The 16,189-nt window shown below is 42.6% G+C and overlaps 1 protein-coding gene across 2 annotated transcripts; it reads right to left on the minus strand.

Moving 5' to 3' along the window:
* Positions 1–546: 546 nt before the first annotated feature.
* TSN (translin) lies at positions 547–9,402 on the minus strand. Of its 2 annotated transcripts, XM_082689822.1 has the most exons (6): positions 9,112–9,402; positions 7,826–7,919; positions 6,580–6,676; positions 4,415–4,530; positions 3,642–3,721; positions 547–2,715 (listed from the first exon to the last, which is right to left on the minus strand). In XM_082689822.1, the coding sequence occupies exons 1-6, from the start codon at positions 9,175–9,177 to the stop codon at positions 2,482–2,484; spliced, it is 687 nt and encodes a 228-aa protein (XP_082545948.1). In that variant the 5' UTR covers positions 9,178–9,402; the 3' UTR covers positions 547–2,481. The 2 variants fall into 2 exon arrangements, with proteins under 2 accessions (XP_082545948.1, XP_082545949.1); XM_082689823.1 differs by lacking the exon at positions 3,642–3,721 and having other exon boundaries at positions 9,112–9,324.
* Between the last annotated feature and the right edge of the window lie 6,787 nt (positions 9,403–16,189).

The raw sequence follows: 16,189 nt of genomic DNA on the forward strand, positions 1-16,189 counted from the left end.
TAGTACTTGTCTTACTCATAGTAAGGAGCCCCTGGATTGCTGAAGGGAAAACAGGTTGAGGGTCTCTTCAAAGGCTAAACATAAAATCATCATTATTACCATAGACTCTTAGGTATCTATACAAAAAAAATGGAAAAGTCCACCCATGCACAAGACTTGCACAGGATGCTCAAAGCAACATGATGAAACTTAAACCTTCCTCATCTGATGACTGGTTAAATGCGGAATACCCATACAAAGAACTACCACTCAGGAAGAAGGAACAAACTACCAATACATGCTGTGGCATGGATAGACTTAAAAACACTGCTAAGTGTTAAGACACAAAAGACCACATATTATATGATTTCATGATAGGACATATCCTCAGGTTTGGAGTCAGGCATGCGATGACACCCCACCTGGCGAGTGCAGTTCAGTCCAGACCAAGAACCAAGAAAGCCGTGATCTTGGAGTACACGATACAAACTGTGCCCGCGGCATCCAGCAGGTCCACCTCATCTCTTCAGCTGTGTATTTAAGTAAAGGACTCGAAACACTGCCAAAGAAGCTTTCGTTCTTTATTAAATTCTCTTAAGCGTTACCAATATTATTATTCAAGTTTAAGACAGGGCAAATCTTATGAAGTATTTATGGGTTCTATTCTTATAAATAAATTTATAAAGAAAACATCCACTAATTCATCTCTACTCTCTCTAAGCTGCTCAGTTCTCTAAAACTGAAAAGAACAATTCTGGTGTACTAAAAAACCAGAGCTGAGGCTTTTCAATACGTTCAATTACAATACTTTTAATTTAACTCTGAGTGGTTGGTGTCTTTTGATAATTTTAACTATTACACAGCAGTATGTGTTTATCACCCCTGGTCTTCTTCAGCCTCAAAACACCTTTAGAATTTATTCTCCACATAGAAGAAAACTATTACCAAACTTACTGCAAATGTTTGATCATGTAGATAAGCCTTTTATGCTCAACCCAGGCAGTGCTACTACTGCACATTTTAGATGACCGCCCTAGGCACTTCAAACATTTCTTCTTTCTACAAACTCTCCTACAGAAAGAGCAGTCAAGAAAATTGTTCTAAAACCCAAAAATGCAAAGCAATTTATGCTCCGTTTCTACTTCTTTCCTCAGGATGGAAAATTTGGTCAGTTCTTAACTTGGCCTGACCATGGCTCTAAGAGGGAATGCCAAATATTCTACTGCACAAACAGAAAGCTTAACCTGGTATCAGGCTTGAGAGGATACTTCCAAATACTTCCTTTTTTTCTGGAAACACTAGCACCTTCCTTTTGGTGAACTCCAAAAAACTATGGGTTAAGTCACCATTTTAAACCATTTCAATTCAACAGCAAAAATTACATGGCAAGTATTCTTAGCACTACCTGAAAACAAGGAGGGGGAGGTAGGTGCCAACAAGGTTCATGTGACTTGCCCAAAACTTTAAATCTAAAACCTGACTGTTGGGATAGCTGCCAACAACTTGAAATTGCTTACTCTAAAACACATTAACAAATCAGGAGATCTTCTTTTTTAATCCAAGTTTTCTCTTTTTTCCAGACAAAGCACAGCAGTTTTGCTCTGAACATACCAGTCGGGGTATTGCTAATTTACTTGACCGGGTGGCTTTATAGTCTCAAACCAGACAGTCTAGCTGGCTGCTAGGAAAAAGGTTTCATAGCTTAAAAATATATTTATATGAAGTGTTAGTTCAAGATGTGTGTGAAAACGATTTTTAAGTTGCTGCAAGAGCAGAATGTTAAGGCAACATCAGAAAACAGAGGTGTTGTAAAACACTAAGCCCTACTCTACACCTGGTAAACAGAGCTAAATGAGAAGATGTTACTCAATCCCCTAATACAAAAACATCCCAAAATAATCTGTTGAACTTGACTTTGCAATTTCATCTTTTACATTTTGATGGCAGTGAGAGAGACCCTGGGGCTGTAACTCCCTTGCAAAAAAAAAAAATTCAACATCTGACTTACTTATGAGGCTTAAAATAAGGGAAATATAAAATAAGTTGTCCTTTGCTTGGCAACCATCCTTTTAAATTACCTATGTTTATACTGTATCCAGGCTACACCTGGGAGTGGATGGCTAATTTGGATATAGAAAACACCAAGGATCACTTCTGGAAGGAACACAAGACAATAAACTCCTCAATCAGTACATCAACAGCATCAGGGTAAGCAAGAAAAGGACTTTACCAAGAGACTGACATTTACACTTTTTGACAGAACTGAAATACACAGAATTACAGAGCATATTCACTGAAACAACAAAGAAAATCTGTCCTTGTAAAGGCTGTCTTTTTTACCCCCCAAAATGTGTTTCAATTTTGATACTTACACCACACACTGGTTAAGAAAATAAAGCGCGGTGTTTAGCAACGGGGCAATCCTAACTACCTTGAGAGGCACTGGGCTCACCCTCACTGGCAACCACTGAAGTCAGCAGGGCCAGGCACAAGGAGGGCCTCCTATTTCTCTGCACAAGCCGCCGCTGTCTCCTTATTGAAGCCCCGGATGGAGAGATCATAGACCACCTCCTCTACTTTCTTCACATCGTACTTCAAGCCGTCATAGCGCTTCCTCAGGGAGTCGTTTTTCAGGTTGAGAAGGCGGAAGCCAGAATCCAGCTCATTGATGAAGGTGGAGATGTGGAGGGGCCGGGAGTAGTCTCCCGCAGTCACACTGTTGACAGACAGCCTGGACTACAGGAGGGAAGGCAAACGGGGATACATTACCACAGGCCTCTTTTAGCACATCTCCCTCCCAATCACAACTAAAAGACCCTCAAGGACACACAACTTTTCCACAAGGTCTTGTGTAATTACATTTTGACAGTTGTTTAATATTACAGTTACTTCACGACTTAAGAAATCATCCCCCTTCTGTTGGAGTTTCTCTGGTCAAGTTTTCATCATTATGAACAAAGGCTACGGAGGACACCTTCACAACAGCTTTTGTTCTTTAGAATTATTTCCATAGGACAATTTCTCCAGTGACATAAAGGGAATACGGGCAAAAAAATATACACTTATACAGTTAAAACTGAAAGGAAGAGGTATTACCATCTTCTAAGAATTCACACATTACTAAGTCTGCACAGCTAGCACACTGTTTGAACTGGCCTTTCTCTGATGACTAGCAAAACCTAATACACACAGTGCACAATGACGAACCGGTGGTCAAGAGAAGGCTTAGAAAAGACTCCCTGAATTTTTGTGCCCATTTTAAAAACTGACAGTGAAGTGGGAAGAATCAAAAAAGCAAATGGCAGGGGCGCCTGGGTGGCTCAGTGGGTTAAAGCCTCTGCCTTCAGCTTGGGTCATGATCCCAGAGTCCTGGGATCGAGCCCCGCCACTGGGCTCTCTGCTCGGCAGGGAGTCTGCTTCCTCCTCTCTCTCTGCCTGCCTCTCTGCCTACTTGTGATTTCTGTCAAATAAATAAATAAAATCTTTAAAAAAAAAAAAAAAAGCAAATGGCAGGGGCACCTGGCTGGCTCAGTTGGTGGAGCATGTGACTCTTGGTCTTGGGATAGTGAGTTCAAGCCCCATGGCAAGCATGGAGCCCACTTAAAAATAAAATAAAATATTAAAAAAATAAAAAGAAAATGGCAAATCACTAAGCTACTTACCAATTCACTGGCAAGAATTAGAACTCCTGAGAGATAATCTTCTACATCCAGATGAAATCCTTTCTCCCGATCTGGCTCAACTAAAAAATACACCAAAGTAAAAATAAGGTCATGATGTGAACAAAACCTGAACCTAAAAATATAAATAACTATATATATAAATATATATGCACACATATAATTTGTCTCAACGGAAAGATAAGAAAAATAATCCTTTACAATTGGGTTCACACTGTTGGCAACTAGTCCTCATTGTGGACTTTTGAGCTCTTCAGCCTGCAATTTTTCCTTTCATTCTTCTCTCAAAAAGTAACACCACCAAGAATATTACCGAGTCGTATCAGAGAGTACCTTTGTTTTTGGACAATGCATGCCGCAACACTTAAAAGCATAAGCTGTGATACTACAAGTGGCTTTCACATGATCCACACATGCACACAAATACACATGCACACAGAGCAAGAGGACTGAAAGACATGGCAAAATAACAGCAAGCAGGAAATCTAAGTGCAGTGCATACAGGTATTCACTATGCTGTTCTTTCAACTTTCTGTGGGCCTGGATTTTTTAAAAACTAAATTTTACAAACTAAACGAAACAGTTGAGTGCAAAAAGCAAGCCACCACACATTTTTACTTTTTGTGTTTCCAAATCATGAGTTTTCCATTTAGTTCCCATTTAACAAATAGAAAGTACAAGCAAGAGCTACCCTCCCCACCAAAATTAAGCTACCGTGCCTGATCCTGCAGACCAATGCTAATGAAGATACTTACTGCCAAGAATTTCTGTAACTGCTTCTCGAGTCACTAGTGTTTCTGATTCCAAGTACACAACAAATGCCGCCAAGAAGACCAAACGCTGCAACACAAACCTCCAGTGCTCATGAAATCTGCATGGATATAAGCTCATTAGGTTGAGGGATTAGGGACCTTAACAAAGATAAATTCAGTACAATCACAGTCAAACATTTTAGAAATAGACTATTTTTTCAAGTCAAATCTATGTGAAGCCCCAATGTATAAAATGTGTGAGAACAATATGACACTTAAATATATCAGATGAAGTCAGTAGAAGTTTTACAAGTTCAAATTTGTAACTTTTTTTTTTTTTAAGATTTTATTTATTTCTGTGACAGACAGAGATCACAAGTAAGCAGAGAGGCAGGCAGAGAGAGAGGGGGAAGCAGGCTCCCTACGGAGCAGAGAGCCTGATGCAGAGCTTGAACCCAGGACCCTGAGACCATGACCTGAGCCAAAGGCAGAGGCTTTAACCCACTGAGCCACCCAGGTGCCCCGTAACAATTATTATTATTATTATATTATTATAATTATAAATTATAATTTATATAAATTTTTATAAATTATAAATTATAATTTATAAAATTTACAATAATTAACATCAAAAGTTTAATAAATGGGAAACATGATCCAACTTCAATGAAAATAATATTTATAATTTAAGATTAGGTATGACAAGAACAACTGTATTTTAGAAGTTTAATCAGTAAGACCAAGGATACTGCTCTGAGAAAAATTAAAATTGGAAACACAGATAGATGAGAACTGCAACTGCATGTACATCAACTTCAACACCTAACTTATTGTCACACTTTGATTTACATGTAGCGTATCAAGAAAATCCTGGCTCACACATGTAAGAAATAACTACCACTGCAATCACTAAACCAACAGACTTAAACTTTCAGGATATCGCAGTTAAACTGAGCTAGAAGCCCAAAAAAAGCATACATAATTTTATAACCCCAGATATGAACTTCAGATATTAACACTATGCCTCCTAAATTTCAAAGATGGCAAATTCAAAAAAAATTTCAGTACAATTCAAGTCAAACAAAATCTTCTACGGGCCAAATCACCCAGAGGTCAGCCTCTGTGTGACCTCCAAACTGTATTATCTCTCAAGATCCCGTCAATTCTCTTGTTCAACGTCTCTATACATCCGTTATTACCTTACAGCAGGGGTCGCCAAACTTTCTCTGTGAAAGGTCAGATGGTAATATTTTAAGCTTTGTGAACCATATCCAGTCTCCATCACACATTCTTATTTGGGTGTTTTTAGTTTGGGTTTTTGTTGTTGTTGTTGTTTTTAACAACCCTCTAAAATATAAGCGGTTCTTAGCCCCAAGAGGCAGCGGGCCACAGGTAGTTTGCCAACCCCTGTCTTAAATTATCTTGTGAAGTTATATTATCTACTTCCCATATACACGTGGTTTTTGCCCACATATGTCTTAACAGAACATCTTTTTCACTAGGGAACATGTTTTCCACTAGGAAAACAGTAAAGACTCTAAGTTCTTATTCATCATATTTCATCAATACCCAGATGCAGCTTTTTCCAGTTTAACATCTGTGAAATTAGGATGCATTTTACAATCTGTAAATTTCACAATTATGATTGGCAACAAATTTTCTTCCCTAGTGGTACATAAAATAATGGTGACTCTTAAAATTAATGGTGTTACAGATTCAACACAGCATAAAATATTAACTAAACATGCTACTCAGCAGTAAAACTCAAACTCTGAGGTAATACTCAGTTCGTGTATATACTGCCATCTAATCCCACAACTTTAACAGCATAAACGTGATTCACCCAATTTCACATGTAACTTACATATACTAAAAAAAACTTTAATTGATCTTCATACAATGAATATTTTCTTCATTTTCACTCCCTTTTCATTGCAAAAATTATACACGTTCCTTAGGAAAATTCTCAAAGGGAGGAAAAAAATAAAGTCACCAAATCTGTCACCATTAAAATACCACCACTATTAATAGTTTGACCCTTTTTCACTGCTTCTTTTACATAGAGAAGTCTTCACCTAGTTCTAAGCAAATAACTCAGTACATAAAATTTTTCTCCTGTCTTTACTTTTACTTCACATTACAAAATAATTCTATTTTTTCTTACAAACCTGTAATACTGTTCAGCAGGGAACTTGGTCTTCAAAGATGTTAGATGTGTTTTTACTGTACCAAAATGTTCTCGAGCTTTCAAACACCTCTTTGGAACTGGTCACAAAAAGATAATCAAGCATAACAATAATGAAAGGTTTACCAAATTTCAAATACAGTTCTTCCTTAATAATCTACACAATCTATTTGGAAATAAATCAACTTAAAAAAAAATAATAATCTCATGACCCAATGCAGGGTATGCATCTCTACTTTTCAACCTGGCTCTCAAAATCTCACCTTTCATTTTCTGACTGATTTACCAACACTGAAAAATAGACAAAAATTTGCTGAAAGGGAATACCTTAGTAGACAAATCAGTAAGCTGTCCTAAATAATGTCACCCTCAAAGGCCAAGTAGCAGCTGCTATTCCTAGTCAGTCCTTAAAGGACTCCTAAAATTGGACGGCTTATAGCTCCTGTATTTGGTCAAAAAGAAGCTTTATCTCCATCTCACTGACCAACTCCATACCACTGAGAAAAATGACTTGCCTCTGACACTCATACATTATAATATAATACCATTCTCTGACTGAAAATATATTCTAGCTCTTTCAGTTATGCTAGCTACATCTTACAATAAAGGTTCCATGTTTAAACTTATCTGATCTCCATTTAAGGGGCTGACTGTAAATATATTAGGAACATTTTACACTGGCCATTTCTTTTTTTTTTTTTTTTTTTAAGATTTTATTTATTTATTTGACAGAGAGAAATCACAAGTAGATGGAGAGGCAGGCAGAGAGAGAGAGAGGGAAGCAGGCTCCCTGCTGAGCAGAGAGCCCGATGCGGGACTCGATCCCAGGACCCTGAGATCATGACCTGAGCCGAAGGCAGCGGCTTAACCCACTGAGCCACCCAGGCGCCCTACACTGGCCATTTCTTAACTAAAATGCCTATTAAACCATATTCAATGAATGAAAAACTGGGTTTAAAAGAGAGCTACAAAACTACTACAATTACCACATTGCAATTACATTAACACATTGTAACACAGAGAATTCTGTAAACACATAAAATGCTAAACTCACCTACTTACCCAATTTTTACTCGCCATAGAACATGAGGGGCATTGTTCTTAATAAAATGACAGACTGGGAATGTTTTCTAAACGGAAATTAACTCTTTAAATTAATTCTTCAAATAACTCTTTGGATAACGGACAAATTCGATTTTTAAAAACCCTTCAAAATCAAAAGAACTTACTGTCCTGAAAACCAGCACCCTGATGGACCCCTTGCAGTAGAGTTAAGATCTCTCGAGCTGTTTGTTCTAAACTCTGTACAACTTTTCGGATTTCCTAGAGAAAGCAAAAATCAAAGTAACAGACAAACTCAACATAGTTATTATCAGAACCCCAAACCAAATATACTAGAGAGTATAGACTGAATAACTATGACACCTTCAAACACATTCAAAACTCCCGACAATCTTTACAAGGACTGAAGCTGTGCAGAAAATATCCAGGTTTGAATCCTGACTTTGCCACTTCCTTCCTCTTTGAGAGTTTCAGGAGGTTACTAAAAAGCCTGAGATTTCTCATGCTGCCTTCAAAGGATAATCGCGACCTAACAGAAACAACCCACTGGAACACTATAAATGTTAAAAGAGATAAAGTATCTGAATGCAATTTGTAAAAAGAAGAATGCAATGCAATACAAAGAGTGTGTGCTTTTCAATCACTTTACAAATATTCACTGAGCATACTTATGTGCAAAGCATTGTGTAAATACTGGGTACCCAACTGGACAGTCCTTTCCATCCCGCAGTTTAGAGCATAAAGGGGAAAGACAGGCGTTTAAAAAATACGGATCGCACAATTTTTTTTTAAATGTAAATGCGCTACTAAAAAACACGGCAAGAAGAGAATCTTTCAGACTCTGAGATCAAGGATATAAATACGTGATAACCAGGACGAGAAAGAAAAGATACTAATGCCAGAGAAAGCAGAGAGTACATGCAGAAGTCCTGAGGCAAGAAACTATCGGCGGAACTAGAGGAATTTAAAGAAGTAAACTGAACATAACACACACGAAAGTTGGCGTAAAATGAGATAGGGTGAGGGGAGGAGACACACCTGTGGGCCACAGTAGGGTCTGGATTACTATTCTATGCGGAAAAAGAAACTACAGGAGAGCTCTAAAGAGAAGAGGCCCCACGTGCTTTTAAGCCAGCAACAATAACCCCGCGAGACGCGTGTGGTCTTGAGTCCCAGGTGCTAACTGAGCTTTGGACAGAAATAAGCGCCGAAAAGGAGGAAGACTGACACTCAAACGAGGTTGGCGATGCTGAGCCGAGACTCGAACCCAGAGAATCAGGACCAGGCAGGAGAATCGCGGGAAGGGGAGGAACATTCCCTAAGCTGAAGCAAGTGGGGAAGCAACCCACCCCCGGAGGCTTCCCCACCGCTCGAGACAGGGCAAGAGTAAGGCCGAGCTACACGGCCCAGCAAGCAAGGAAAGGGAAAGGGGAGGGGAAGAGAGGGGGCTCGCCTCTCGGATGTCCTGCTCGGCAGCCAAAAAGCCCTGCAGCTCCACGAAGATCTCGCTCACAGACATGGCGCCAGCTGTACAACAGGAAGCCAGTGCGGCGAGTGTGGCCGCAGAAAAGCGTTTCAGAAACCACCAGCGAAGTCAGTCGCAACGCCCGCCGCCGCCGCCGCGTCCACTGGGCCCTACGCTACGGACGTCGCTGGGGTCCTCCGAGGTCCGCGGCGCGCAGCATGCCGGGCTGTCCGCCGTGCTGCCTGATGTGTCGCCCGCCGCATCCGGAGCCGACGCGTGCGCCCAAGGGTCGGGACGGAAAGAAGTGGGCGGGGCTTCCATCTGGGGCTATTTCGGACAGGCCTCGCTGGAAACAGCACAAGGAGTGGGGAGGAGGGTCCCACGGGGCACGTGGGCCTGAGAAGGCGGGGCCGGCTTGGAGGGGTGCAAGCGAGCGTGGCTCTTAGTTTACGTATTTGGTTTACGCTGAGTAGGGAGCGGGGGAGAGGTGTTTCAGTGCTGAAGAGCATGCATAAAAAGCCAGGTGCGGAAAAATGCGGAGAGGTTGTAGTCTTCGTGAGGAAACAGGAAAACAGTGCATTCCTATTTGCAAAAAGTACACGGGAAATTAAAGTGGGACCGTGAGCGTAGGGGATGGATTGCGGGCGCAATTTCAACGTTTTCCCTGTAGACTGTATAAAACCTATTTAAATTGCATGACTTTTTAAAGCGTGTGTGGTGGGAAGTTTCTCTTCCGCTCAACGAACACCTCCTTATCCCAGTTGCTCTTGAGGCAAGCGCCGTAATGATTTCTTGTCCTTGCAGAGACATTATTGCGTACATCTACCGTACAAATAGAAATGTGTGTGTGCGCGTTGTGTCAGCCTGAAAATAGACACCACGAGAGTCAAATGAGTGAGATCAAAGGATTGCAGTTCGGTGAGAACAGACTCCAGCAATAGACTCCAGAAAAGTGTTCCTACTACAAAGGCGAAAGGAAGGGATTGTTTTCTGGAGGGGGAAGAACTACAGGACTTTGATAAAAAAAAAAAAAAAAAAGTGTAAATTTAAACTAACAGGCTAAGGGTTAGGCCGCTTTTTTGGTTACACACTGATGTCTATTTCTATTATTCTTGACAAACGATGCTATTCTTGGTTTGCATTTTTAACTGTTGTGTCTAAAGAAAATCTACAGCCAAGGGTCTGATGATTGGGAAGCCCATGGTTCCGTTGATTTGGGGAGCAATGGATTGTGAAACAATTTCTTCTGGACCAGTCCGGGCTCTTGGTTGGTTTGTTTGTTTGTTTGTTTGTTTTAGATTTGTTTATTTATTTTAAGGAGACAGAGCAGGAGGGAGAAAGGGGAGGGGGCAAAAGGAGAAGGAAAGAAATCCTCAGGCAGAGTCCCGGATCCGGAAACCATGCCCCCAAGGGAAATCAAGAGTCCAAGGCTCAACCGACTGAGCCACCCGTGAGTCCCTGGACTGGTCCTTTTTTTCCAATTCAAGAGTTCATTAGCTATTTTTGTAGAAAAGAAAATGGAGCTTTTCTCGAAATTGAGTCTCTCATGGCTAGAAATTGTATACAATTCCACAGTAGGCTGCATTCTCCAAATGAATTAAAATTATTATTTCAACTAGGTGAAATTTGTTTGCCTTGTTTGAGAGGTTGCTCTAAAACTTTACCTGAAGGACACTGTATCTTCGTTATACTTCTGTGAAGTGCATATTAATGCTACCTTATAGTTTGCCAAATCACTTTTTCTGAACGTTCTAAATAGTCTTAAGCATTTAAGAGTGTATTTTCTCATTTGTCATATTGGAATTAATAACACCTATCTCTAAAAGTTTGTAGAATTATAAATGTGTGCAAAAGAGTACTTTCTGTCCCTATGAATTTGACTCTTTTAGGTACCTCATAGAAGGGGAATTGTATGGTATTTTTCTATTAGTAACTGGCTTATTGCACTTAACGATAATGATTTCAAAGTTCATCAGTTCTGGAGTGCCTGGGTGTCTCAGTCGGTTAACTGGCTGTCTTCAGCTCATGATTCCCAGCATCCTGGAATTGAGACCTTCACAGGGCTTTTTGCTCAGCAGGAAGTCTGCTTCTCCCACTCCCTCTTCTGCTCTCCCTGCTTCTGCTCCCTTATTCACACACTCTCTCTCTCAAATAAATAAATAAAATATTTAAACAACAACAAAAATTCGCTATTTCATCTATGTTGTACCATGCATGTGTCAGAATTTCATTCCTTCTTAAAGCTGAATAATACTCTGCTTTATGTATATACCACATTTTGTTTATCCATTCATTCTTCAATGGAAATTTGGGTTGTTTCCTCCTTTTGGCTATTATGAATGATGCTGCTATGAACATAGCTGTGCAAATATTTCTTCAAGTTCCTGCTTTCAATGCTTTTAACCTTAAAAATGTTTTTTGATGTTAACCTTAAAAATAAAACTGCCAATTATTTTACCAGCAAAATACGGGTTTGTTCAGGAATGACAGAGAATTGCAATTCAGGGCAAATAAGCTGTGGCAAAACTATAGGCAAGTCTGCTGAACAAAGGAGAGGAATGCTCTTGCAGAGGAAAGTGAGAAGTTGGGATGGGAGGAAAATCTTTCTTCCTCCTGCTCGGGTAGTAAAGTAGTGTCCCCATGCAAGGTCAGTCTCTTCCTGTTGGACTTACAATTCTACAGTGATAGGGCAGGAGAGCTCTCCCTGCCAAACCTCCCAACTCCACTTCAGTGAGGATTCCCTTTATGAATTTTCACAATAACCTAAAGTGGGGTAATTTTCTTAAACAGTTTATTTATTTATTTTAGAAAGAGTATGTGTGTGCGCGCAAGTGCGAGTGATGGGAGGGGCAGACGGGGAAGGAAAGGGAGAGAATTCCAAGCAGACTCCACGCTGAGTACAGAGCCTGACTCAGGGCTCAGTCTCACCACCCATGAGATCATGACCTGAGCAATACCAGCAGTCAGATGCTTAACTCACTGAGCCACCCAGGTGCCCCTAAAATGTATAAATTATTCATGGGATTTTATCTGCGGAGTGAAGGTGCCATATTCATTAACCCAGTTAGTCTCTTATCAAAGGCTATTTTGTTTGGTTTCAATTCTTTCTGTTATAAATAGCATTGTGATAAACGTCTTTGTAAGCTTCCTGTTCAAGATTTGAGATAATTTCTAATAGGTCCTATTTTTAAAGTTCTTGATATATTTTGCCAAATCACTACCCAAAGAGATTAAACTGATTTCCACTCCCCTGCCCACCAGAGCCTGAAGGAGCCGACTTCACTGCGCTCTTCCCAGTGTGAATATTAACACTGCAAACATTCTAGGCTAATCTCAGGGGGAAATTATACCTCCTCTAATAGCATGGAAAATTATGTAAGGAGTGGTGCACTCTGGCAAGGCTTTTTGAAGGGCCAAAAGGGGTGGAAACCAAAGAGTGGTTGGGTGTCCTTGCCACAGTCCAAGAGCAGGAAAAATGGGTTTGAGTAATCAGATAAAGATGGGGAATAGGAGATGGGCCTCAGGCTCTATCTTATTGTACCCACGGGATTTTTTTTTTACGATTTTATTTTATTTATTTATTTGACAGATCACAAGGAGGCAGAGAGGCAGGCAGAGAAAGGAGGGAGAGGCTCCCTTGCTGAGCAGAGAGCCTGATGCGGGGCTTGATCCCAGGACCCTGGAATCATGACCTGAGCGGAAGGCAGAGGCTTTTAACCCACTGAGCCACCCAGGCGCCCTATACCCATGGGATTTTATAAGAGATGAAAGCGATAACATGGAGAGATCAATGTCATTGAAAGAATTTATCACTTAAATTTCCCAAAAGTATGCCCTGAAGAGGACCACATGGGGAAGCACTAAGTTTAGCCAGGAAGCAGATGCAGGACTGAGGGAAAGCCTGATCCAGAGCCTTTATTGAGGTTTTTGCAGGAAAGGCAAGGCAGGGCAGGGGAACTAGTTCAGGGCTGGCCAGCTTGATTAATTCTAATGGGCTTTATTTAGGCTGGTACCTGGCTGTGGCATGATTTAGGGTCAGGCTAAAATCTTGACTTAACATATGAGGTGAATAAGGAAGCAGTATAAGAAAGACATTCCAGGCTGAGCTTTCTGCAATCTCTAAGAATTGGCTAGTTCTGGAGACACTGTCTCTCCACAGCCAGCAAGCTTTTTAAAATGTCAAAACAACCAGGGATGCCTGGATGGCTTGGTCAGCTAAGCGTCTGTGTCCTGGGATCAAGTCCTGCATCGGGCTCCTTGCTCAGTGGGGAGCCTCCTTCTCCCTCTCCCTCTGCCCCTCACCTCCTGCTTGCTCGGTTGTTCTCTCTGACAAATAAATAAAAAATTTCTAAAAAGAGGTCAAAATGCAAAACACAGAAAATACATCACAAAATACAGAATATAAGAAACATGACACATATAAGCTGGAAAGAGGGCATCAAGATGGGGACTGCAGGCCCTGTAGGACCCAGGACACCATGACTCTTGCCACATACTGAACTGGCAAGAAAGGATCCTGGGATGGAGGAGGGGATTGGTGAGTTGGCTCAGGGACTTTCACAGGGAGCCTGGACCTTCTGGCCACACCCACGACCCACTTTTCCCACCCCTAATCCCCAGGTGTGCACCCAGCTTCACTCAGGCCATCGCCACACCCAAGGTCTGAATTTGGAGGTGTGCATGACGTTAAATCTGGCACAGGACAGGATGTGGCAGATGTGACAACCACTCACAAGGACAGAGGAAGAACCTTTCCCTCATTGCTTCAGGTCACATGGTCCTGAATGGCGTGCAGACTGACTTTGTAGTTTGTTGGGTGACATTTCTTGAGGCTGCACTATTGAGGCCAGTGATACAGATAAGAGTCTCTCCCCCTCCTTCCCCTGCGATTGTCCCTTTCGCCCTAATCCTCCTGTGACGGAGGAAGGGGCAGCTGGGCAGGGCTGTAGAGACTGACTCCAACAGCTGGCCTCACCATCCGGGTGGGCCTGTGGAGGAAGCCCCCAGGCAGAGTGGTGTGCAGGGAGGAGAACAAAGGAAGGGAAGAGGAGGCAGGGCTGAGCAGGCACCTCCTAGGACTCGTTTCCGGCGCGCACCTGTGTTCCTTCTCCTGCAGCCCTCGGCATCTCCCTGCAGACCCTCCCCTCCTCCCTAGACACTCAGCACAGGCTGTCTCAGCCTGCAGCTTGCCCAGCTCTGCCACCTGCCCCACTTCGTATCCCAACCTCCAGCCCTCCCCATGCTGGGCTCTGGCCCATAGGTGGGGACAGTGGGACCATGGGAATGACATGCCACCATTCCATCCCAATGGAAAAGTGGCACGGGAGGTCAGTGGGGGGAAAGGAAGGGACAGACACATAGTGAGCACACTTTCAGTAGTCCACGCAGGGGTGTGTGAAAGTGCCTGGAGACATTTTGTTGCTACCAAGACTAGGGGTGCCCACTGGCATTGAATGCTGGGGGTCGGGCACCAAGGAAGCATATACAGGACAACAGAACTCAGTGAAGAACCGCCCCACCCAAAGTGTCCACTCCCACAATCCCCTACCCCCATCTACACACACAAGAAAGAAAGACAGACAGACAGACGTAGGTGGGAAGAAGGGAAGGAAGGCAGGAAATAAAAAAAGCAGGAAGAGGAAAAGGAAGGAAGGAAGGACAAGCACGTGGGGCCCCAGCCTGTCACCTGGGCATGAGGCAGGCCAGCTGCTAGTCTGATCATGAGTAGTGTCCTTGGTGCATTAGAAGATACAGACTTCCCCCAGGAGACCTAAACAATCCTGTCACCCAAACTCTTCTTCTGAATGAGAAAGCTGAGAATTTCCCCCCAGACACACCGCTGGGGGGTGAGAAGCTTCCTCTTGGGCTCCCTGAATAGGATGCCACATCATCTCCTGGGCCCAAGACACTGGGCCCTGGGGAGTAGAGGCACAGCCGAATGAGCTATTACCCAACAGGGCTGTGGGGAGCCTCACCGACAGGCACTGTTAACTGAGAGTGACTGACAAAGCCTTGAGAGGGAAAAAAAGAAAAGCAGGTCTGGTCTGGGCTATGGTGAGAATCTGGGGGCTGAGACTCCATTCCTAGTTGAGAGACCATCTATGGTCTGGGTGGCCTGCTATCTTATGAACCTCCAGGAGCTCCCCCAGCACCTGCCAAGACAGGCCCAGGCCTCGCATTTTCCTCAGAAAACCATTTTGGGCTGTACCCATTGTGTGAACTGTATTCGTTTCCTACGGCTGCCATTACACAATGGCTACCAACTAGGGGTCTTAAAACAACAGAAATCTACTCTCTCACAGTTTTAGAGACTTTAGAGATCTAAATTTGAGATGTTGGCAGGACCATTGTCTCTCTGAAGGCTGTGGAAAGAGCCCTTTTCAACCTCTTCTAGTTCCCGGTGGTTGCCAACAATCCTCAGTCTTCCTCAGGTTGTGCCTACATCACTCCAGCCCTCGCTCTGTCGTCAGCAGGCATCCTGTGTTGTGTGTGTGTGTGTGTGTGTGTGTGTGTCCAAATTTCTTTCTTTTTTAAAAACACAAGTTACTGGATTAGGGAGCGTCTGACTCGAGCATGACCTCCTCTAGTTAATTACACCTGCAAAGCCTCCGTTTCCATCACATATACTAGGGGGTAATGACTTAAATTTATCTGGGGCGGGGCGGGGGGACACAATTCAAACCAGCACAGTGATCAGTCTCCAGTCTTCTACTCCTGTCACGCAAAGTGTGATCTACAGGGCATGTGAATTGCCCCGGGGGTTTTCTTACAAGGCAGATTCTGATTTGTAGGTCTGGAATGGGGCCCCAGATTCTGTGTTTCTACCATACAGATTTACCTTCTACCATTCCCACTTGGGCACCACCCAAACTCAGCCCTCGCTAATCCCAAAATACCCACACCGTGATCTCCCAGACCAGCTCTGTCTGGACTACTGCAATAGTTTCCTGTCCCTGCTTTCTCTGTGTTAAAAAACAAAACAAAATAACAGGGGTGCCTGGTTAGTCCAGTTGGTAAAGCATGCAACTCTTGATCTTGAGGTTTTAAGTTCGAGCCCCAAGTTGGG

The sequence above is a fragment of the Mustela nivalis genome (assembly GCF_964662115.1).
Source record: "Mustela nivalis genome assembly, chromosome: 11".
Classification (NCBI taxonomy): domain Eukaryota; kingdom Metazoa; phylum Chordata; class Mammalia; order Carnivora; family Mustelidae; genus Mustela; species Mustela nivalis.

Coding starts and splice junctions, on each gene's coding strand:
- TSN (XM_082689822.1), bottom strand. CDS start 9,177: ATGTCTGTGAGCGAGATCTTCGTGGAGCTGCAGGGCTTTTTGGCTGCC. Junction 6,677..7,825: donor GGGTGCTGGTTTTCAGGACA/GTAAGTTCTTTT, acceptor TTTTGTGACCAG/TTCCAAAGAGGTGTTTGAAA. Junction 4,531..6,579: donor CCTGCTGAACAGTATTACAG/GTTTGTAAGAAA, acceptor ATATCCATGCAG/ATTTCATGAGCACTGGAGGT.